Here is a 24,109-nt window from a genome sequence, read left to right on the forward strand (position 1 = left end):
GTTTCTTGAAAAAGCAGCTTTTGGCTTTGCACTATTCATAGATGCATATATAGTTTATGTCGGCCAACCAAATTGCCACATAAGCATCTGGTTCTGATCACCCTGTGCAATGACAAAAATGTACACCTTCTTTCTCCTTTTTAATTCATAACATTTTTTTTTAACAAAAACATTATAACGCATTTGGCACACGTGACATCTTTTGTTTTCTGATCTATGTTATAATGCTGTTTCCTCCTCAAAAACATATCTGGAGTTGTGTTTCGTTTCATTCATGACATCACAAGGTGGAACAGAGAATTTTGAGCTTTGGAAATGTAGACAGAATTATTCAATGAACCAAAACAGCTTCAGGTATGTTCATGAGGTAATAACATCCTGTATAACTATAACTTAAAGCTCCCAACAGTCACAATTTTGCGTAATATTATACATGGGTCACTCGTTGACTCGTTGTTGACAAACAAACAAAAAACAAACATATATATATATATATATATATATATATATATATATATATATATATATATATATATATATATATATATACACACATACATACACACACAATAAACATTGCTGTGAAAATGGATGATAGCTATGTTTATATGGCAAAAAGCTCAAAGATAATGTTGTGTCAGCCTATGGAACTATCTACATTAAAAAAAAAATCTAAACTTCAAAATTCTAGTGTTTAAAAGACATTTCAAATATGATATGTTATGGAAATACAAGAGGGCAACTGTCTGTCCTTTTGTGTCCTTTTGAGAGTGGTGTAATGGTGTCAAGTCAAGTAAATGATCCAGTTGCAGATTCAGTAGTTGGAACAGTTAATGATTTTAGTTTGAAAACGGGGCAGATCGTACAAGTTATCATTATTTTATGTTCATCTTAAATTAATAAAACAAGTACATAAATTAAAATAAATTAAAAAGAAAAAATAAAATGGTGTGAAAATTCAATATACTTGATATAGAAAAGCCAGATTTTCGGCGGTCCGTGAAGCTCGCACACTCATTCATCAGAGCAGTGCGCGAGCAGAGCGAGCTAGCAGCAGGGTCACGCGTTCACTCCACTATCATGTCACCAACAGACCGATGTGTTTAGCCTAACTCAACCTCCAAAGCTAATAATCATCACGTTTATATCTCCTCTAACCTGAAAAGTCTGCTTCGAAGCCGCACATTGGCGTCTCCAGAGCGCGGTGTTATGGGAGAGACACGGAGGTCAGAGCGGAGGGCTGTCAGCGTTAACGTCCGCGTACAAGGAACCTCCAGCAGTGGCCGCTTTGACAGCTCCATGTTGTTGTAGCGCCGGTAGGAATCACATCTCTTTCACACGCGGAACAGGCTTATTTATTCGTGCTATATGTTCAGTCAATTCACCAGTAACTGCAACATGGCCGCAAACGTGTAGTACTGAAGATAGACTGCAATGCGGTTAATTTAAGTGGCTTTTCCTGCTAGCCGTGCTAGCGTTAATCTGGCTAACTAGCAGGAGGCTACTCTTGGGTGTATCTTGATCTTTTGTAAGCCGTTAATCTCTCACCGCTGAAGAAATTCTGTTCTCCATACATGTAGTGACCGCCCATTTCTCTGGCCTCATTAATTACCTGTTAATGACGAGAGACTTGCGTGCGTATATTATCCATGTTATGTTGTTACCTCGTCAGAAACATACCCGGTGTTGTGTTGTGTTTTGTTTCATTCACACGTTTGACTAACCCATAATTATTAGTCTGTCTACATCTCCAAATTCTGTGTTCCACCTTTTGATGTCATGTTGTGGTAGTTTTCATCTTAACAGCTCATTTTATCTTTAGTTCAGTAGATATTGGTAATTCAAGGGCTGAAATGATCCAAATGATTCTACTGAAGGTGTATAAAGTTTAAAAACACAGTGGAGGCCTATCTGTATTACCACATGACATCACAAAGTGGAACAGAGTGATTTCCGTTTAAGAGAAGAATTTCAGGTATGTTTTAATGAGGAAACACCATTATGTTATAGATAGAAAACTGCATAATATAGGCCCTTTAATGACCAGTGAGTAGAAGCTGTCCTTAGTGCCACTCACAGGTGTCTCTCTGAGGTGGACACTCTTGACTGTTGTTGCTGACAGCAATGTGGCCATAGACCTTATGAGTGTTGTTCATAGCTCTTGCCATGGGTTGACTTCAGACTTTCTTTTCAGGTCCTGTACATGTGAATCATGCCTGGTAAACTCAAGGCCAAAATAGTGGCCGGGCGCCACTTGCCTGTGATGGACAGAGCCAGCGACCTCACAGATGCATTTGTGGAGGTGAGTTTCTTGAAACTTTACTAAATTATACAGTCAAAGTGGAATTAATTATTGTTTTATCCCCCCCCCCTGAATTTTAGGTAAAATTTGGAAACACAACATTCAAAACAGATGTCTGTCCCAAGTCCCTCAATCCCCAGTGGAATTCTGAATGGTTCAAATTTGAGGTACACCGTTTGCAATGACTATACTATGTAGGGCTATAGGCCATTTATTGTTTAGGTCATTAATTGGTCAATGATGTCTTAGTCAACTAATAATTTTATTTATATTATAAGGATTTATGTAGGCAGGAAGAAGTTATTGAGTGTGTGAGATACAGTAGCTGAAAAACTGGTCTTCAAATAAAAGATAAAAGCCATAATTCACAAGTTTTATCTGTTTTTATATAAATACATTGCCTTCTCAGTTTTTTCTGCATAAATTATTGTTTGTTTGCATAAACTCCCATGTTGTATTAGTTATAGTATTATAGCCTTAATCTTAATCATTTAACTGGTGTCTGTTTAGATATGCTTGTGTTTGTGCGCTTTTCTACTCAGGTGGATGATGAGGATCTGCAGGATGAGCCGCTGCAGATAACTGTCTTGGACCATGACACCTACAGTGCTAATGATGCCATCGGGAAGGTTTACATTGACATTGACCCACTGCTAGCCACTGAGGCAGCTTCTATCATATCTGGCTGGTTTCCCATCTATGATACAATTCACGGTGCAACATTTGTTTATGGCAATTCTATTTAACCTTTGTGTTGTACCTGATAATAATTGTTCTATATTGTGCTCAAACTGTAGGCATAAGAGGAGAGATTAATGTCCTTGTTAAAGTGGAGTTGTTTAATGATTTGAACCGCTTCAGGCAATCATCCTGTGGAGTCAAGTTCTTCTGCAGTAAGTCTGATGTTTTTAATGTACATGTATCTGGTCATTTTTCTAATACAGCATCAAGGATATGACAGTTTATTTGACAATTTCATATTAAAGTGGTAAGTTAGTAATAATATATATTTTGTTCTTGTCGTTTTTAGCTACATCCATCCCACGGTGCTATTGGGCTGTAATGGTGCATGGCTTTGTGGAGGAGCTGGTAGTGAACGAGGATCCAGAGTACCAATGGATCGACCGTATCAGAACTCCACGGGCCTCAAATGAAGCACGCCAAAGACTCATCTCGCTAATGTCCGGTGAGATTTCTTTTCTTTTCCAGTGCAATATAAGGATAAGGCTCTATAGAAAAATCATAACCAACTCAATGTATTTTGGTTTATCACCCAAGTACATTAATTTATCTAAAAATTATAATTAATTTAACTGTAAAAAGTGGTGAAAAAGTACAGTACATATATTTTACAACAATTGTATCTAATAAATATGTGGAGGATTAATGTTACTCATGCCTACACTGAATCTTTTATCCAGTGCACTATGTAAGTTCCTGTGGTGGGGACTCCTGGTATGAGATAAGTAGGTGGCAGACCATTCGCCAGAAAAGTTACATAGTAGTGCACTTTTAAGTTTACATGTTAATAATAATACAAAGTGGGATATTGTTCTGCTAATGTAGCCAGGTTGTTTTTAAACTATGGGAGGAAATATTTCACTATGAGAGGTCACAGTCGTCTCCTATTTGTCTGGAAATACCTGGTTAACCTGTGTCATGTGTTTAGGAGAATTGCAGAGAAAAATTGGTCTTAAAGTCTTGGAGATGGGTGGAAACGCCGTGGTGGGCTACCTGCAGTGTTTTGACCTGGAGGGGGAGTCAGGGCTGGTGGTGCGCGCCATTGGCACAGCCTGCACTCTGGACAAACTGAGCTCCAACACACACAGTAACACGGCTCCTGCCTCTAACGCCTGCAGCTCCCCTTCCAAAGAGGGCAAAGAGTGAGTATGACATCAGCACAAGCATGGAGCCTTATGTGACACAATATACAAAGCTTGTGTGCATGTGGAGAATGAGAGAATGGTCTTGTTGCTCTGTCCACATGTAAATATACTCTGTATATACTATCCTAGAAAGCATATTTAATTGGACTTTTTCCTTGGATGTCACCAGGACTGGCCTAAGTGTTTTGCATTTATTCAGTTACAAGTGTTTTTATTACTAAAAATACATGGAAAAACTACTTACTTGAGCTGAATCACTGACGTGTCTTTGTGACTCTAGATTTGTTTATGCAAAATTGACTCTTTAAGCCAAGTTAGAATATTGTTACCTCCTTAAAAAACATAACCAGAGTTGTGTTTTTTTTCATTCACACATGTTGAGTAGCGGTGCATTATTAGTCTGTTTACATTTTTAAAGCCCAGACGCTTTGTTCAACCTTGTGATGTCATGAAACTTTTTGTTTAGTAGACATTGGCAATTCCAGGGCTGAAATGTTAGTTGCATGGAGTTTACAAAATACTAAGGAGCACTTCCTATATTACCACTTGACATCACAAGGTGGAACAGAGTGTTTTCTGTTTGAGAGAAAAAAATGTGTGTTAAACATGTGTGAATGAAATGAAACACAACTTCACTAGGCCAAGCAACAACCTTTGCATGATAAGCAGGGAGAAGGATACTCTTCAAGAAAAGTTGCATAGTGCATTAAACTAAATGTGAGATAAAACTTTTTGGCATCAACCATCTTGGCCACCGTTTAGTTAAGGCCATATAAAGTACAGTAATAAAGTTTTTAGTTTATTAACTCTAGCTCAACAGGGCTTTTATTAAACAGTTCATTTGACACAGTTTTTAAAAGGCTACAGACTTCTGTAACTTCTTAATTTGCCTATATAGCACTATTTTTATCTTATATTATGATGTTGTGTCCTTATGACAAACATCTTTGGAGTTGTGTTTTGTTTCATGCTGCTTAGCACACAAATTCTGGATATTTCTGTTCTTCTCTCAAACTTAAAACACAAAGGAAATGCTGTTTTTTAAACTCCATACACAGTCATGTTGATCGTTTCAGTTCTAGATTTGAAGTTAGTTATTGTTTTAACCTCACTGAAACTGATTTGCTCTTTGTTGCCTCCAGGTAAGAGCATATTATAATGTTGCTAAAAGCTCATCTGCATCTTGCGTAAGGACCTTTTAAAAAATTCGCTTGTACTGTATATATGCTGTGTATGAGAATGCAGTTGTGTATACGTACATGTGGACAGAGCCCTTCTAAGTGTGTTCATTGTCCCGTGTGTATTTCAGTATTGAGCGTGTGAATGAACATGTTTGGAATCGTGTCTTGTGTTTATTCTAATACTAACACCACTCCACATATCCTGATACACACACATGGATAACACAAGCACAGAGCCATCTTAACAGCCTCATGTGTGCACTGTGCCAAGCTCTGCTCTGCCTCTGCACTGCACCTTACCCTCCTGTTTCTGCACACAGGAAGTACTGCTCTTTACACAACCACAGGTGGAATGTGCAGCGTTTATGGAGACAGTATGATTGGGATGTAAACGAATTGGTTTTGTGCTACTATTTTCATTCAGCACAGAATTAGATCAAAAATACATTGTTTACATCGCTACTTTATTTTGCCCTTACTAACAACAAAGCAGGTTTAAACTTATCACACTGAAGATACAGATACCAGTGCAGAGAATAAAAACGGCATTGAAATATTATGAGACTTTCTTGGGCCAACTACAACCAGTACATCTTATTACATCAATTTATATGATCAACCTGGATATCGGCTGAGCAGATAGTTAGAAGCCTATATCCGATTCAGCTTTTTTTTAGGATTGGCAATGATAGTCAGTACCAATGTTAGATTGATGCATCCCTCCCAATATTCCAATATTTACTCTCAACACATGAAATAAGACGTGAACTAATCTTTTACAAGTTACAAGTCGTTTACAAGTTTTCAAGGTCCCTGACCTGCATGGGAAAATAGAATTAAATTTTGTACGTAACATGGATAGCAGCTTTGGAGATAGTCACTTTTTTTTTTTCCACACATCACTATACATTTTTGAGTTTTGTTGAAGTGCTGAGTTGAACCAGTGTGCTTAGACTGAACCTGCTCTGTGAACTGAACTCAATCATTGGGGACGGACTTGTGTTTGCATGTGAGCTTTGCATGTGATTCTTGCATAACATGCCCCCACCTCCTCTGCCTCTTTCTTTTGATCTGTCACACTTCACTCCTGCCGTACTGTAGTGTTGGTTCTTGTTTGCGTTCTTTCTTCCTCTCTGGCTTCATGTGGACTTGGACGTTGCTCATCGCGTGTCTGTGGGGGGCGCTGTTGTCTCTGCTGATTGGCCCAGGTCTCCTGTAGCCCTCGGATGCCGCTCCACTCACAACAGCCCAGTGCACTCGGCTTGCACTTCCCAGAGGCTCACCCAGAACTTCTCTGTCTCTGTGCCCACTCTCATCTTCACTGGTATGCAGGGGAGACAGCGTTAATACATATGACCAAAAATAAATAAATAAATAAATCATCAGAAATAACTGAACTTAGTTGGCCTGTATAGCAAAACCAAATTGCTAGAATACCACAATGCTATTAATACTGATGCCATCAACATTCCCTGGTTGGTAAAGCTAACTCGAGGCATTGCTCTCTCTGAAACTTTTGATACTCAATTTAGACCTAGAGATGATTTGTGCTGTTAAACAAGTCCCTGTGTGAAATAACATTACAGCCACAAGCTAGCTAGCATTGTCCAACAGTTCGTGTTAAAACTTATTAGTCAATGTTGATGTGCGCATTGTGTCACCATGGTAACAGCTGATCATTCCGTTCATAGACACATGCAGTACCCCCATCATGATGTCACTGTGAAGTATCAATAGGTGTTTAATCAGTACAGTGAAATGAAACATTTCTAATCTGGTAACACTAACGCTAGTATGATGTTTAGCCATTTGTATTTCTCAAAGATGGACCCTGAAAGACATTAATTATGCTTAAAACTAGTGCTAAGCAAGCAATGGTGAGGGAGGTCCTGAGTGTTGGTACTGGGACACATGCTTCTATATGTCTCCTTTGGTTTTCTTTTGGCTTTCGCTGTTTTGCCCTGCTGCTTTCCTTTTCCGCTTCGTGTGATGTGTGTCTTGTGTGTTGTAGTCCATTAACCATCCCCAAAGCATCACATGCCTCACCCTGAGCAAACACTCACATGTGGGTATAGCACAGTGCAGTACGCAGGGCTTGGGAATGGATCAGGAGAATGCTGGTTAGCTCTCATCATACGCTCTAATATGTCTAAGTCCCATCAATGTGAGTTAAGTATTGCTTGACTGACTGATAACTTTGATTTCGGACATGACAAAACACATAATAAATAACAAAGTATGGAACAGCAGTTTTAAAGTGTACAGAAAAAGACTATACCTGTTTGATATTTAAAGGAAATAACAGAATATGCGATAAAGCATCTAGAAGCAAAATGTCACAGTGGAGATGCAAGATACACAATATAATATGGAATGGTTCAAGAAACCCCTCAGAATAGAATAGGCATATGTGGCTCAATACACATACACTATACTGTCCTCACTGTAGTACATTAAAGTTTCAGATGTCCAAAAAACACTACCAAAAACATATTGGTATTGTGATCCATGTATTGAGATGTGTATTGAAAACATCACTCGGATACACTTCGATGAAAAGAAGATTTCAGTCATGATAGTTTTATTAGATAATCCTATAAAAATGCACATCTGGAATGAAGTAACGGGTAAACAACAACAGTAGAATAAGAAGATGCTATATTAATGACACTGTAGCTTTAAAATTATAATATGTCAATGTAAGCAAAGTGTCTAGATTATAGAATCCTACTGGAGAACACAAGAGCACAACAGTATGCACCTGATCAGTTATGAAGAACATTAGAGCAGCATTCTACTACACACTGTCTCTCTTTGGCTTTTCTTAAAGCTTATTTTTAAAGCTTTTTCCATAAATGCTACTTTCTGTTACAGAGTGAGTACATGATCACATGCCTAAGCCCTCTTTGTACAAATACACACTTTATAAAGTCACCCATACACTGAACACATGAAGCCAGTCCACTGCTGGGGGTGACCTGCTGACTCCCTTGTTCTCTGCCAGGCCAGTGTTTGGGGAGGACCTGCCTACATCCTCTGGGCCACCCACCCCTTTCCGAGCTCTCCCCACCTCCTCCTCCTCTCCTCCCCCCTTCTCTCCCTCCAAGCCATGCAGTCGCCAGTCCTCCTCATCCGACACAGACCTCAGTTTGACACCCAAGACTGGTAAGAGCACCCACCCATTCTCCCATGTCACCCATCGCCCACTCCCATAGTGATGTGTGTTGTTATTGTGGATATGTTTGATTTTAAGTTAATTTGACTTAAGTTATGTTTTATTTAAATGATTTCTATGGAAGCATTGTGTCTCATGACTGACTGTTTTTGACTGTTAAGCTAACATAACTTCTTCATTAGCTCCCAGCTTGGTCATTCATAGAGTGGAAGGTAAGTCCTACAGCACTGCCTATAAAAACACAGTAGTGGGCAATGGCAGCAGAGGCTTTCCTTGTCCTCCCAAGTCCCTCTTTTCTGTAGCCATGTATGCTTCCCTCTAGTTTCCTTTCTTTTCATATCTTTTTCACTTTTTCTTCCTTATATTTGTTTAGCACCATTCATTTAGCCATGTTTAACTCCTCAGTGCTATAGTGACACGGAAGAATTGGCAATAACAAGACATTTTATGCTCACACCAATATTGCAATTTTGGTTGAATTGCTTTGTCTGAGTCATAAAACCTCACAGCACATGGTAGGTTTGAAAGTATAGTTCAGAAAATTCAACAATTGATGATTATTTCAATAATGATTGGTTGTACACCACAGGAATATTGATTTAACTCTCAGTGATAAATAGGAAATGCATTGAATGAAATGTGTTGTTTTAAATTTTGGAGTTCTTCTATAGCTCCGCTTAAAAAGTAATTTTTGCCAGACATATCTACTGTAGTGGGTCAATGTACAGAGTCATACTGCACACTCACATTCATTCTCCTTGCTGTTGTTTGGTTTCTGCATTCTTTCTGCTCCCTCTACCATTCTTTCATCTTCGTATCTGTGTTTCTCCATTCGTTTGCCTTGTGTCTGTGCTGGACAGAGGACCGCCAGGCAATGAGACGCAGGCCCGGGATCTTCTTCTGCCCTAGCTCCCCCGTCCTGCCCACAGACACCCTGTCTTTCCCTGGTCCTGACTCAGTGTGCTCTGCTCACAGCAGCCCACCCCTCCCCTCCACCACCCACTCAGACTCCGCCCTTCTCAGAAAGAGTGTGTCCTTCAATGAGGACCTGCTGCTCATGGCAGCCTCTGGTACTGTAGGATAACCTGTGTGTTTCACATTCATGCCAAGTGTTTAATAACCAGCTTAGGGTGTTAGGGTGAACAACTTCACTAACACACTGTCATTGTGTGTTGTCATACTATAGCATGCATCATTTTATGAGCTACTCCATTGAGAATAAAATAGTTATTCAGAAAAGTAGTACAACAGATAAAATATTAAAATGCATTGAGCTCTTATGAAGTTGACAATGGCTTTGTTTTTTAACAGGCATGGGAAGTGGTGGCAGTGGGGGAAAAGAGGCCGGACCCTTGAAGACTCTGCTAAGGCAACAAACACAGACTGCTCTTGAACAGCGAGTATGCACTGCTCTATAACTTTACTTAATATTTGGATTTATATACTTAATCGCTATGAAAACACACTGGGCAATGTTTTGTTGCCAACTGCACAGATTGAACAATGTAAAGAGCTGTAAGTTCCAGGTCCAGATTCTGATACCTCTCTCTGTCCTCTTGATGCTTGTGCTCCTCAGGGAGCATCCTCCTCTAGGTTATTGTGTAACACTGGGGTATGTTCTACTGTGGGACCTCTATCTGCATTTCTTCCTCTTAAGACCTAAGCCTCTGATGGCCATGCCCCCCTCAGCCTCTTCCTCTTGTGCTCTGACTCTGATGGAAGCTGGCCTTCAGTTTGATGTGACCCTGCTTTGTGTTTGCTTTGAACCCACTTCACTCTCAAAAATCCACAGACTGATGATGCAGAGCCCCATATTTTTGTGTTTTCATCAATGAAAGGTCATGTCATCAGACAATGCATCATCATCATCATTATCATCATCATCAGCCATGCTTTGCTCTTGTAAATAAGAACCTTCTTTCTTGGAATTACAAGGAAAAAATTTATTGATTGATAATGTTATGTTTTTTAAATTAATTAAACATTCTACTAACCTATAACCAAGAACATGATAGTTGAAATGTCAGACAGTATTGAGAATGCATGGGTTTATTGTCATGATTGATCTCAAAGTACCATGTGTTTGGGGACAAATAAAGCATGTCAAATGTAAAGAGACCTTTACTCTGGAAGTATTTTTCATCTGTTTGTCTGTCTATTTCCACAAGTGCACTGTACTTGCTGCATGCCTTGTTCATCTGCTCTCTCGTTTCCGTCCTGTATGGCAGTATTCAAATGAAAATCTTATCAACTGACAAGCTTGGTGTAAAATAGTTCAGCTTTCAGACCTCAAATGTCAATTCACACACAATACATCAGACACACAGACGCAAAGACTGGTGTGGAGAAATGAAGTATACTAGCTTTGATCAAATGTGTACTTTAAAATGTACATTTTCCCTATTTTCCCGCAGGAGTTCCCCTTCTTTACGCTGACTTCTTTCCCTCCTGGTTTTTTGGTTCATGTTGGTGGAGTGGTCAGTGCCCGCTCTGTGAAACTGCTGGACCGCATTCACAACCCTGGTGAGTACAACAGACATGTATAACTGCGTCTTTGACTCATTCTTGTGTGACATGCAGTTAAATGTATTTGGTAATTGAACATAAAAAAAATCTTTCTGTTAAGAAGGTGAAAGATGTTCCTTGCAATGCTTTGTAATATGATTACAGTGTTTCCTCTAGGTTTACTGGCTTGACAGGTTTGGCCGTGGATGTGTATGTACACAATCACACGCTTGGGAATGTTACAGAGGGAAAATACAGACTATTAAATAGTTTTTAACTGTCAATTTCAGATTAATAATTAAATGTCTATGTATTTAATATTGTCTAAAACAATTAAGTGGCTCTAAAACACCTTATATTTCAGAAGTTTGGTCATTTTAATTAAACAAGCTCATAGTTTGTTTAATTTCATGCTAAGACCTTAATCATTTGCAGAAATGAATTCTGAAGTTATGATCTAATACAGTTATTTATAATGTGGTTAAACTACAGCAGTAGCACAGCAGTAACAGTGACTGGAAACTCACTTTTCTTCTGCTCATCCAACTCTGACTGCTATTGACTTTACATTGAAAAATTGTCACTCCTCTCTCTGTAACTGCTGCAGTGAGTCTCATCCTTTTGGTCTTCAAATGTTCGTATTAATCCACTCTACGTGATCCTGGTGTTTTTATTTCGCTGTTTTGTCCGTAAGTAAATTCCCATTCCTAATATGGAACTCGGCTCCAAATCACCTCTGTAACTGCTAGCCTCATGAGCTTCATTTAACTGGAGTCGAACACTCTGAGTGACGTCACACTCACTTAGTCCACTTCTTTATACAGTCTGAGCTAACTAAGTATGAGGGAAAATATTATAATAATATGGGCTCGATGTCTATTGATACAGTTGTTTTAGTGGAATGGATTTGGTAAAGACTATAATTTTGATGATGTAGGAATAGCTGCATCATTTGATTGAAAGGGTTGGGGGGGCCATATAATTTAAAGGGAAACACTGGATTAGTGGTCTAGGGATTGCAAAGTAATTAATGAATAGGACTTCTCTTGGTGCATCTTTCACCTTGTTGCCAGCTCTGCGTGCTGTTTAAATAGTGATGTGACTGATGTGTCTGTGTGCTGTGGTGCTGTGGTGGTCTGGAGGTCAGGTGCATGGCTCCAACATGATTTCTTTGCTCGCTTCAGCTGAAGCATTGGCTGCAGATGGGGCTTTGGTGTTGTATATGCTCCTCTGCTTTTTTCATTTTTTTAAATGTTACTTTCTGTGTAATAAAGAATTAAATTTTTTGGTTGTATTCTGTTGAGATAAGATGATAATTTCTGCCTTTACGTTGTCTAAGAAAAAGCAGCAAATTGCGTGCGTTTTTTGAAAATCTTGTAACTTGTAATGATCTTACCAATCAGTAATTGGGGTTGAATTATTTTATACTGATTATACTCCATTAATTTAAGTGAAATAACAGGGCTATTGATACTTTGAAGTGACATCACGCTGGGGCGGTACTACATGTATGTCTATGGCAGAATGTTCAACCCTGATCATGGTGGCACAATGCATACATTGGCAAACACTGCCAAAAAGTATTAACCTTGTCTGAAAACTGTTTGAAAAGAAAAATTAAAATGCCGAATGGCTTTAATTTAAACGTACTATGAGTGTTCATGGTCCATGATCCTAGGTGTTTTCAATGAAAAGTTGAAAGTGACTGTAACTGAAAATGTTAGCTGATACTAGCTAGCTTATGTGAGGGGGACTTGTTCAACAGTGTCCTGTTTTAGTTCAAACTGTCAATTCTTTATGATCTGATTACGTTAGAACAAAGTTCAGATTAAAGTCTAACATGAGTAACGGAGCTTCAGACAGACCAGTGCCTCTAGTTGGCATCACTCCTCCAGTAACTGTTGATGACATCAGCTCCAAGGTATCAATAGTGTCCAAATGCATTTTAAATCTTGAATAAAGTATAATGTGGGAGATCATGAGGTTTGAGAGGGCAAGAGGAGAGTGTATCCAGTTTCTTAGAACATGAGTTCCGTAGCAACTTACAGTTCTGTTCTGTAAGTTTGTCTAACAGTTGCTGTGGCTTGTCTTTTATGATGTTGGCTCAGTAAGGTCAAGATTTCTCTGTTCTTTAAATGTCTTCATGCCATTTTCCTATAACTGCTCTGGCCTTTGGCTTCAGTTTAGATTCATTATCTACTGCTCAGTCAATGCTGTGTCTCTGTGGTGAATGTGAGTTGTGCTGTGCTTGTGTGTTAGACTGTCTCTTCTCTTGTCTTTCTCCTGTACTAACGGTGTGTTCTGGCCCAGCCTTGGGTAACACGCGCTCTTACAAACTGCTAGACTGGAATAGTGTCACTGCAGGTATTTCCCCTTTTATGCTTTCTCCCACAGGAGTGATGGCAGCTCAGTGACAGCGCTTTGTCACATAATTAACTAACTATAGAGAATGTATGTTTTGTAAAGTGGTTCTCACGCATAAGTATAGGTGTCTGGTATTACATGTGGGTCCTGTGATATATGGACGTTCATGCATTAATCTCTACATATAAATAAATATCTGACAAAGGCATTTATAAATACTTAATTAACATACTTAAATAACATATACTATACTTAAATAAAATGTTAACTACATTTTAAAGTTGTATTGTTGAGTTGAATTGAGTAGTAGTCAGATCAGATGCACTTTTTGCATTATTGGTAGTCATGGTATTTCTGATACAGTCATTATTTATTTACATGAAACCCTTTTTCTATTTTCTGAGTTGTTTTTTCCCCCAAAGCAAGGAAATATTTCTGAGCAAAGAAGACAAATTTCATTAGCTTGAATCTTTTAATGTAGGCCCTAATACTTATCCTTTAGGTGTCTCACACTAAAGGTTCCCCAATCCACTGTTTTCTATATTGTAATATTGAAATAAGGATTCAAAGGCCTTTTGTAGATTAATGCAAATCTTATTAGATTTTGAATGGCACAAGATTCTGATTCTTAGATTACTATATTTATTAATCAAGTACTCACAAGCTACAGAATAATTTGAGAAACTTATTGACAGGGTTTGACCAGTGAAGATCTTTTCAGTTCCTGTGAGAGTGAGAGTGTGAACCACTCAGTAGACTATCCTAACACATAGTCCACATGTGGCCTTCAGTGAGCTGCCATCCTCTTGCCTATCAGTGTGAGTGTATGCTGCTGCTAAGCTGAGTTTAGCATGCGCTGTGCTCCTTCCCTCCCTCTCCAGCCTGGCCTGGCTCCCTGCCCTCCACCCGCTGTCGCCCCCTCCTGGTCCTAGCGCTGTACTGATGCTTTCAAACAGCATTGTGCTCAAACCTCTAGACCAGCGCAGGTTTAGGAGGTTTCTGTGTGAGCGAGCCACTGACCAGGCATGTGCATCCTTACCTCACTGGGCCGTATTCATACTGAGAGAAGAAGAAAGGACTAGAGGCTGCATTTGGAGCTACATTTCTCCTATATCTGGCTTGGTTGATTGGGACTGAGGGAAAGAGTTGATGTTGGAGCTGGACTGGTGAATGAATATGGCCCTCCTCTGCTCATCCGCGTGTACATGGTCATACGCGTGCACGTTGGTGAGCCTGTGCCTGTGTGACATGCTGCTTCTGGTTTAACAAAGCCATTTCGTAGGCCTGATGCCTGATCATTGGTCATCTTCATCTCTCTACATCTTCACTCTCTGTATTTTCCTTCATCTTCCCTGCTCTGCTAAGTAGCATTCTTTTAAAAATCTTAGCAAATCTAAACCTTTAACATGTAGCATGATTAATTTAACACAATACGCTATATTTCCTATTATATTATCCAGTATGCAGGTTTGAAAGAATGGCTTCTATTCCTAAGTGCATATGATAGTTTTTTGTTTTTCAAGACAATACAGTATATATATTTCAGGACAATATGGTAAATATTTATTATCGTTTTACATCTGTTAGTTTGTGGGGGAAAAAGTTGAATATAACTAAATACATGTACCTGTGTCGTCAATAGTAAATATTCCATCCAAAATGCAGACAATTTCCATAATTTTAAGCAGATTTTTACCGATTTTAATATGGGTTCTATGTCCCTCTTTACACAATGTTGATCATTAATAAAAATGTTCCACTGAATCGGACCAGATAACCTGTTTGCAAACACATACAGTATTTCAACAATATTAGCTGAAAGTATCGTTGGAAAGGCAACGCTGATGTGAGAGACACAAATGCACCAATGTACGGTATTGACAATTTATAGCCTGACTCAACTAATCTGTCCATCGCCTCCATCCTCATTCTGAAATCATCTCCACTCATCTTAGTCATCACGTTTCACAAACTATAGCTGCTTTTGACATGCTTTGATGGACCCTTCCTCCTCAGAAAATACTCCTATTTTCTGTCTTTCTGATAAGTCAAAGCAGTCAGAAACTTGTGTTCCATGGAGATACTGTACATGGACTTTTAAACATTGCAGGTATTTCTCCATTTAGATGGTTTCAATGTTATGTTTTCCAGATGAGCCTGAGACTCGTGACGCCTGGTGGGAAGAAATACGCCAAGAAATCAAATCTCACGCCAAAGCTCTTGGTTGCCATGCTGTTGTGGGATACAGCGAGAGTACAAGTATCTGGTATGTGCAGTACATGCTCCATCTCTTGGGTACTTGTATTTCCCTTCTTTAAAACTATATATATTATTACTATTTTGCAGTGAGGAGGTCTGTATTTTATCAGCATCAGGTACAGCAGCCATTCTAAACCCACGATATATGCGTGATGGCTGCCTAGACCTTGGAAGTACAGACCATAGGTACTTTTGTTACTTTTTTATCAAATTTAATCACAGAAAAATTAAGTGTGAATCTGCATTTGATCTAATTTCTTGTTTCTGTTTGTTTTTTCCTCAGATTTGAAGAGCCATCTCCCCCAAGCTGTGGGTTCTGCCACATTCCATACGATGAACTCAACATGCCCTTCCCTGCCCAGCTCACATACTGTTATCACTGTCGACGGCAGAAGGTGCAGTGCCTTGACTGGCACCATTTTCCCTCAAATAAATGCTAACAACTTAAATGCATTGGTTATGTGCCATAGGTCCCTGATGTATTGTTCACCACCATAGACCTGCCATCTGAAGCTGCAGTCACAGGCAAAGGGTGTCTCATCCAGGCCAGGTATAAGGGATCATATGTCTTATACCTCACTTTTCATCACTTTTTCAAAGTGCTTGGTGTGATCTAGTCTTAATTTTGGCACATCACATCAAACATCACTTAGCCATTGCCTTTAAACATTTGCCTACATGACAAATCAACTTTGAAAAGAACAAAAATTAATTAAACATAATTTTTTTTGGCTAAGTAAGAACCCTTCTTAACCAGTTCTTTACATGAGGGCTTCCTAGATTCTGAATTAAACAGATAACAGTTTTAGTTTCTATTGATACTTTGCAGTGACATGATGCTGGGGGATGGCATGTTTGTCTATGGAAGAATGTTCAGAAGTTACCATGGTGACACAGTGCACACATTAGCAAACGCAGCCTGATGTTTTAAGTGGAAAAAGTGCATAATGGATGTAAACAACATATTTCCGGCAGTCTGCCATTAATACAAGTGTTCATGGTTATGTTTCAAAAAGCTCACCTGTTGGAATTCAAATTAAGTAATTTCTTTATGTTAAAAGAAAGCTCAGCCTCAGAGTAAAGTTTAAATTGTATAACAGGGCTTCAGACAGAGCCTTTAGTTAGTTTCATCGCGCAAGGAATGTTGATACCATCAGCTGCAAAGTATCAATTTGAGTTAATTTATTTATCTAAAATTTTTATCTTTATCTAAAATTTTGAATTTTGAGACCTGATCCCAAAGTAACAGTATTTTTTTTTCTTTGTTTGTCAAATCAGTATCTTTAAAAAAAATCTATTTGTGACTTTTGTAGACTCTGTCGTTTAAAGAAGAAAGCCCAGGGAGAAGTCAACGCCACAGCCATCTCCAACCTGCTGCCCTTCATGGAGTACGAGCTGCACACTCAGCTGATGAACAAGCTGAAGCTGCGCAGCATGAATGCCCTGTTTGGCCTGCACATTCAGATCAGTGTGGGCGAAAACATGCTTCTGGGGCTCGCTGTAGGTCCTCTGCTCTCTGTTCTCCTGCCATGTTGGATAGGCCTATATGTGGTAACCGCTGTGCTGTGTCTTGTTTTGTGTTTGTTTGGTCAGTCTGCCACAGGAGTCTATCTGACTGCCCTCCCTGCTCCTGGAGGTATTCAGATTGCAGGAAAGACCCCGGGGGACCTCAGTAACGAGCATCACATTCAGACCATCCAGAAAAGAATCAATGACACCATTGCCCGGAACAAGGAGCTCTACCAAATCAACCCCCCGGTAAGCTAACATGAGCCAAACATACATATACAAGCTTCATAATTGGAGTTGTACATAAACATATTTTACACACCATCTTATGCATAGAACCAGGCTTATACACAGATATCCATTCAGCACATGGCAACATATATTAGTTTTAGATTATAATATTAATAAGAATGTCACTTAAAGGGCCCATATTACGCTTTTTTAAAGTTATGATGTTATTTCCTTATCAAAAACATACCCAGAGTTGTGTTTTGTTTCATTCACACATGTATAACACACAAACTCTGCATATTTGGTCTCATTCTTTCAACTTATGATGTCACGTGGTAATACATGAAGTGCTTCATACAACTCCGGGTATGTATTTGAGGAGGTAAAAGCATTATAATAAGATTAAACGCTCACAGGAGTAAATTTGCGTAATATAAGACCTTTTAACCTTTTGAGTAGCCATCTTTTCATTTGCTCCTCCATGACCCTTGAGCTGAGGTTAGTGAGCAGCAGGTATACATGTTTAATATTGGACATAAAACGACAGTACATACCTATAATTGTTATACATTCCTCCTGATCATTGAAACCCTGCTTTGCTTTTTTCTTGGTCATGAAAGAAAATATTTGCGTTGGATCCCGAGGTGTTTGGAGGCGTAAACATGGTACTGAGCCTTTGCTGTGAGATGCAGCGCAGCATGACAAATCCTCTGTTTCACCTTTAAACTGCACCATTTGTGTTCTGTGTAACATGACTTATCTGGGACGTTTGGGAGCAGGACCATTGTAACTTACTACAGCAGCACTTCCTGTGGGCAACACAATAGAGCCATGACTATAGGCCCTCACTCTACTCCTCACCTCAACCCCACTTCCACATTAACACTGTGTGACTGAATGAGAGCTGGAATGAGTGTACTCGGGCATGTGAATCACTCTCAACATACTAAGATTCCACTTATTGCCTTGTCTTTTCCCAAACTGAGTGTTGATTCTGTGTCGCTGTAGGATCTAACAGATGAGACTGTGGGCTCTCCCATCCCTGAACCCCGGCAGCGCTCCAGGCTGTTCCGCTCTCACTCAGAAAGCTCGGATGAAGTGTCAGAACTGGACCTTTCCCATGGAAAGAAGGATGCTTTTGTTTTAGAGGTTAACTCAGTTATTTTAAATTTCTCTTGTCAAAGGCACCTGTAGACCTGACTTGTTTAGTACCAGATTCCAACTTGGACAGACACTGTGAACTCTTTCCGTGCTCACTGTTCACTGTTTCTTTTGCAACAGATTGATGACACTGATGCTGTGGAAGACATCCACTCCCTTCTCACTGATGCAGCGCCTCCTACAGGTTTGAATGTCTCTTTATTTTTATTAGATTATCTGGACAATTATAATTCATCAAGTCTCAAGAATCTCACCGGTGTCCTAATTTTACCTTTATCCAAGGCTTCTACAGCTGTAACACAGAGATCATGCCTGGGATCAACAACTGGACATCAGCCGTACAGGTCAGACAAAAGGACAAAACATGTCTCATTCTTTTCTACTCTTCTTTTCTCATGGCTAGGTTCACCTGCTTACCTCTGTTTTTGTGTACCAGATGTTTACATCAGTCAGAGTTTTACGGCTGAACAATGTCAATCTCACTAATCAAGTCTTGAACAAGATCTTCACCGATCTATGTGAGAATCTGCTAAAGGTAAGACACTATATTGCCCTTTCAGCAGCCTTAGGTAATTTTGATGTGATATTAACTAATTTCTCCTGCTGCTTTGTTCAGAGTTTTTATTTCAAGCTGCGCTACATGATCCCCTGCTGTCTCTGTCACCTCAACTTCACAGTGGCTGTGCCAGAGGAAGAACTCGTACAGGTAACAGGAAATTCACTACATGTTCCATCTTGGAACTAAACACTTTAGTGCAAATTCAGTAAATTTGCAGCTTTCTGATCAAAAATTCTAAATCCAGATTTGTGCTGCCTTCAGTGGCCTCTGTCTTTTCCAGTAGTTGGTGACATCACACAGGACTGTCCTACTTACAGCCAGGTGTTTGATTACAAACACATGGCTGCAGGAGTGGAGATTAAAGTGTGGCTTCTTCTTAGACCAATCACATTGTTTCTTATTCTTCTATACCCCGTCTCTCTTCTCCCATCACTTTCTTCTTTAGTCCACACCCACTGCCCAGTTTAGCAACTCTTTTTGAAATGTGGTTATTATTTAAGTGTTTGTCCCACTTTAAGTCTTAAATCGTTCTATTCGCTCCCTCTGTCAGGTGGCTGTTACTGCAGTGGCCATGACTTTTGACAAGGACCAGGCTCAGGATAAACCAGCAGAGAAAGCCCCCCAAAGCAAAGGTCAGATATTTCTTTCCCCCCTTCTTGGCTTTCACTTTTCTTACAAACTGATTGGGTCCTTTAATCAATTAATCAGTTGATGGTTTCTAGGTCAACCAAAATTTGTATTAGTCAACTAATCATTTTATATAGCCAACTACAGAGCTAATGTAAATTCTTATAGGGAACGGTGAGACTGAGGAGCAGCTGCAGTTCCCCCTGGAGTTGTGTGTAGACGCTTCATCCTCTGCAGTCCAGACTTCGAAAATCACAGGTATATATCATTTTCTTTTGATTTAACCCATAAGGTGGTTTGGACTTCGATCACTAACGGGTGTTTGACATCCCCACCCACAATCCAGGCACAGTTTCTTTGTTAACACCAGCTGCAAAACTCTGTCAAAATCAGCTGGTGATGATGCGAGCCTCAGGTAAAGGTCGTGTGACCACTTGTACATGGTGTGAGGTGCTTTGCTGTGAAGGTAGAGCTCAGTGGAGCATTAGTAGTCAAGTTCTTTTGTCAGTGTGGGCTTTCTTCAGGACATGCCCTATTTACACATTTAGATTACCTTTTGCATGCAGAATTTGAACAGATGGTTATTCTTGAAATTTCTTGTTCAAATGGATTGACCATTGTGGAATCACTTAAGGAGGGGGTATCGGGGGGACTCAGCACCGGGAACAAAGAGCATTTTTGACGCTCTAAATCTTACCCCTTCAGAGAACAATCACAAAACAATCAGTGTGCATCTCGCTAATAAATGCATATCGCGTCAGGTTTTTGAAGACATGTAGTGTATTGTTTGTATCAGGCTTTTGTATATTTATGGAAAATTGCACTGGGAGCTAGGGGCTGAGCATTGGACAAAATCTTACTGCTACGCACAGGGAGGGTTTGAATAGGACCCATGAGAGATTGCTAAATTACTCAAACATACATGGTTGACATATAAACCTCATCAGGCACATTTTTGATGAAGAAATTTTACGACATGGTAGAAAGCTTTCTCTTTAATCTTATTTTCACTAGCTAGGACCATGCCACTAGGACGTTTATTGATAATGTACTAAGCGAGGCAGAGATGGCTGTGTTGAGACTATGGGTGGGGGGCTCCGTCTCAATCTACAATTGGCCCAGCTGGGACGGGACCCCCCTTGTAGGGGTCTTATGACTGAAAGACAAAATAGGGGATGGGAGGGTGGGGTCGAGTTAGCCGAGACAAACTGGGATGATGGGAAAGGCTGCTACATATAGGCTTCTTGGAAATTAGAGGCGTGGTCGAGGTGAGTTGTGGTTCGCTGGTGAGAGGAGAGGGCGGCTGAGGCGTGGTCCTGCTCCTGAATCTCAGTTAATCTTATTAACTACATTTATTTCTGCAAAACATACCAACTGTTCATTTTCTACATATAGCATCTTTTAAAGTGAGATATCTTAATTCTATCAGCTATGGAAGCCCATTTCTTCTAGTAAATAAAAAATAAATGCCTCATATGACAAAGAAGTCATGAACTCATTAAAACTCATAATTATGACTTTAAAACTCATTATTATGACTTCCTTCCTGTGAGGATTTTATTTTTTATTTACTGGTAGAAATGGGCTTCCATAATGAGCCAAGTTCTAACTTGTTCTGTATTCCTCAGGTGTCCAGGAGAGTTCTACTACGTCATCCCGAGGTGAGCGCCCTCCCTCTTCTCCGCTCTCACACTACTACACAGGCCCGTTTTTTGTCCGAGTTGACGTTGCACTGCTCCTGGAACCTCATCCACTTTCTTTTGTTCTTTTGTGTTGTTTGTGTTTGTGCGTCGCTGTTGTGTGGTGGTTTTGTCCGTCTGGGTGCGGGCTGTTTGTCTCTTGTGTGTTCTCTCCAGCTGCCTCGGTTGATTACGGTTCCTTTGCAGACAGATGCAGCACCTGGATAGAGCTGCTTAGGCTGAAAGCGCACACCATAAGACGTGGATCAGTTAAGACAAGTACGAGGACTCAGTCTCTGAGCACACACAATCTCACACACACACTTTTCTGTGCATGCGGCTGTGGGTGGGGCTATTCTGATCAAGCCCTGCCCTGCAGAATCATCCCAATCAACAGCTTGGCTTTGAACTGCCTGAAGCTATCAGAATTCTGGATGAGAGCAGTAATGCATTGCATAGGACTTTGATTTCTGCTATGATTTCTTCTTGTATGCTCCTGCAATATGCTGGGTATAGTTTGTAAGTGATCATTTACTGTGATTCAAACTAAATGCAAGTGGATAAAGGGAATGGGTGGGGCAGTGCTGCTATGGAACTATGTAAAAATCAGCCCTGTGCACAGTAAGTAAACTCTTAATATAAGATGATGTGGGTTTGATGGAGGCAGTGGACAGCAGGTCATTTATCAGTATAATGTTGATGAACACTTTTGTCACTAGCTCCTCAGTTCATAGTCTCTGTTCATTTCATTGTCTCACAAACACAGAACAGTTCAGTCACTGTACTGAGCAGTGTAGTGCCACAGCTGTGCCCAGGTCTGTGTGTCTGTCTGCACACTCTCTGTCTGACTCAGGTGCATGGCAGCCTGCTTTTCTAAACATATTCAACATCACCAAACCTACAGTAACTGCATGCACTCATCCACTACATGGGCTCCGGTGGCACACTCTTCTAATACTCTGCATGTGGTAACAGGGTTGAACCTCTGCATGTAGAAGAACATGACTTCATGATTATAGATTTGTTAAGCTTGGTCAGTATTGTTGTAGGGTCACTGTTTTCTGCATGTCATCGTCTTGATTTCTCTGAGCAGTCTCCTCTCTGGAGCGCTCCAGCCCTCTGCCAGAGGGGCGCTCTCGCTCGCTACGCTCCACGCGTTCTTTTGGAGGCACTTCTGTCACTGTGGTCAAGATGACGCCACTGGCATTTCTGCCTGGGACCCGCATTATCAAATACCTTGGGATCATTAATATGTTCTTTATAAGAGAGACGACATCATTGCGTGAGGTATGTGTATTATGAAACGCCTGAACGCTATTCAATATTGTATGTGCTAAAACATGCATTTTACAGGAAGGAGGCGTGAGTGGCTTTCTTCACTCATTTATCGCTGAGGTGTTTGCCATGGTTCGAGCACATGTTGCAGCTCTTGGTGGGAATGCTGTTGTCTCCTATAGTATGAAAGAATGCATGCTGATGGAAAATCCAAATAAAAACCAGGTATTATGTCAATCATGTAAACTGTATGTTACACAATGCTGTTGATTTAAAGTGTGTTGTTCTGGCATGTAGGCCCAGTGTCTCATGAATGTGAGTGGAGATGCTGTGATCTGTGTTCGAGAAACTGAGCAGGAGGCCCCCTGTTCCTCCACAAACACTGCACAAACTTCCAGTGGATCAGAGGGGACCACGTGATTATCAGACGTCCAAATACTACTCCAAGATGGCTGCCTTAGAACTTTGAAATAACCCAAAGCTTTGAGTGCAACATTGAACTACTCACACTAGCAGTGTATGCTAACCATGTGTACAATGTTGAAGATACAAAATGTACAGGACAAGTATTACATAAACATTTAGGGAATGTCTGATTTGTTTTTTGGTAGCTTTATTCGTCCATTTCATGAAAAATATTGTAAAAAGGTTACTTGCAAGACAGTTTCCATAGAAACCTAATATTGTCACACCAAAAGGGACTGAAATTAATTTGAAGGATAGATATATATATGTGCAACTTTTCAATCATACAGCTCCCTATAATACCAAATATTACTTTTACTCTGGACCTAATTACAATTGGTAATATGGGACCCAGATATAAAAATAGATCTCTAGATAATTTGGTTTAGCTTTTGGTATAAGTATTTCCAGCACACAAAAATTATTATCTTAATTAGTCATAATTCTTTACAGATTAATTTGATTTCTGTTGTTGAAACTTGTGTCAAGTCTTGATTCTCCTGCCAATCTTAATCATCTCTTACATTCGTCCAAAACTGTTGTGCCACAGAAAATATATGGTGTAGGTTTTATTGAAATATATTTTTATAACATGCATTCTCTCACCTGGTGAACTTCTGTATAATAATGGTACTTTGATCTGAGCTGTTTATACTATTTTCTGTCTAAAACTTGAATGTATATACTGATGGGTTAGCTTTCCAACAGCTATTGCCATAAATTCTGTATGTTTGCCTGGAAGGTTGTACTATAAATTTAAACCATTGTTTTGTCAGTAATTCATGTTTCAAGACAAGTTTATTGCACACTAAAATAAATGAGTCTTTTAACCAAGAGTCTTGTCTGAATAGTTTCAAAATAAAAGACTATATTTGGTGATTTATATTTTTGATACATTTTATAGACCTTTGGCAAAAATACTTTGAATACT

General features: G+C 39.7%; 1 protein-coding gene across 4 annotated transcripts; it reads left to right on the forward strand.

Moving 5' to 3' along the window:
- The first annotated feature begins 1,021 nt into the window (after positions 1-1,021).
- Positions 1,022-24,014, forward strand: c2cd5 (C2 calcium dependent domain containing 5). Of its 4 annotated transcripts, XM_055155305.1 has the most exons (29): positions 1,022-1,316; positions 2,195-2,302; positions 2,383-2,469; positions 2,845-3,016; positions 3,100-3,195; positions 3,333-3,488; positions 3,972-4,185; positions 8,374-8,537; positions 9,435-9,614; positions 9,856-9,944; positions 10,959-11,067; positions 15,565-15,679; positions 15,760-15,858; positions 15,956-16,067; positions 16,143-16,222; positions 16,986-17,172; positions 17,266-17,430; positions 18,421-18,561; positions 18,694-18,757; positions 18,856-18,917; positions 19,010-19,108; positions 19,190-19,279; positions 19,683-19,764; positions 19,928-20,017; positions 21,388-21,420; positions 21,616-21,717; positions 22,532-22,725; positions 22,792-22,938; positions 23,011-24,014. In XM_055155305.1, exons 2-29 carry the CDS (start codon positions 2,213-2,215, stop codon positions 23,131-23,133), a joined length of 3,342 nt encoding a protein of 1,113 aa, XP_055011280.1. In that variant the 5' UTR covers positions 1,022-1,316; positions 2,195-2,212; the 3' UTR covers positions 23,134-24,014. The 4 variants fall into 4 exon arrangements, with proteins under 4 accessions (XP_055011280.1, XP_020790339.1, XP_020790340.1 ...); XM_020934680.2 differs by lacking the exon at positions 9,435-9,614 and having other exon boundaries at positions 8,374-8,534; XM_020934681.2 differs by lacking the exon at positions 9,435-9,614 and having other exon boundaries at positions 8,374-8,534; positions 21,646-21,717.
- Positions 24,015-24,109: the final 95 nt, after the last annotated feature.

This window comes from Boleophthalmus pectinirostris, unplaced genomic scaffold (assembly GCF_026225935.1).
Source record: "Boleophthalmus pectinirostris isolate CB_2022bp ecotype Guang Dong unplaced genomic scaffold, ASM2622593v1 HiC_scaffold_2, whole genome shotgun sequence".
NCBI lineage: Eukaryota > Metazoa > Chordata > Actinopteri > Gobiiformes > Gobiidae > Boleophthalmus > Boleophthalmus pectinirostris.

Excerpts from the sequence above, each read along its gene's own strand:
- c2cd5 (XM_055155305.1), top strand. The coding sequence starts at position 2,213 with ATGCCTGGTAAACTCAAGGCCAAAATAGTGGCCGGGCGCCACTTGCCT. Across the intron at positions 4,186-8,373 it reads CCTTCCAAAGAGGGCAAAGA|GCCAGTGTTTGGGGAGGACC; the intron begins GTGAGTATGACA and ends GTTCTCTGCCAG. Across the intron at positions 18,918-19,009 it reads ACTGGACATCAGCCGTACAG|ATGTTTACATCAGTCAGAGT; the intron begins GTCAGACAAAAG and ends TTTGTGTACCAG.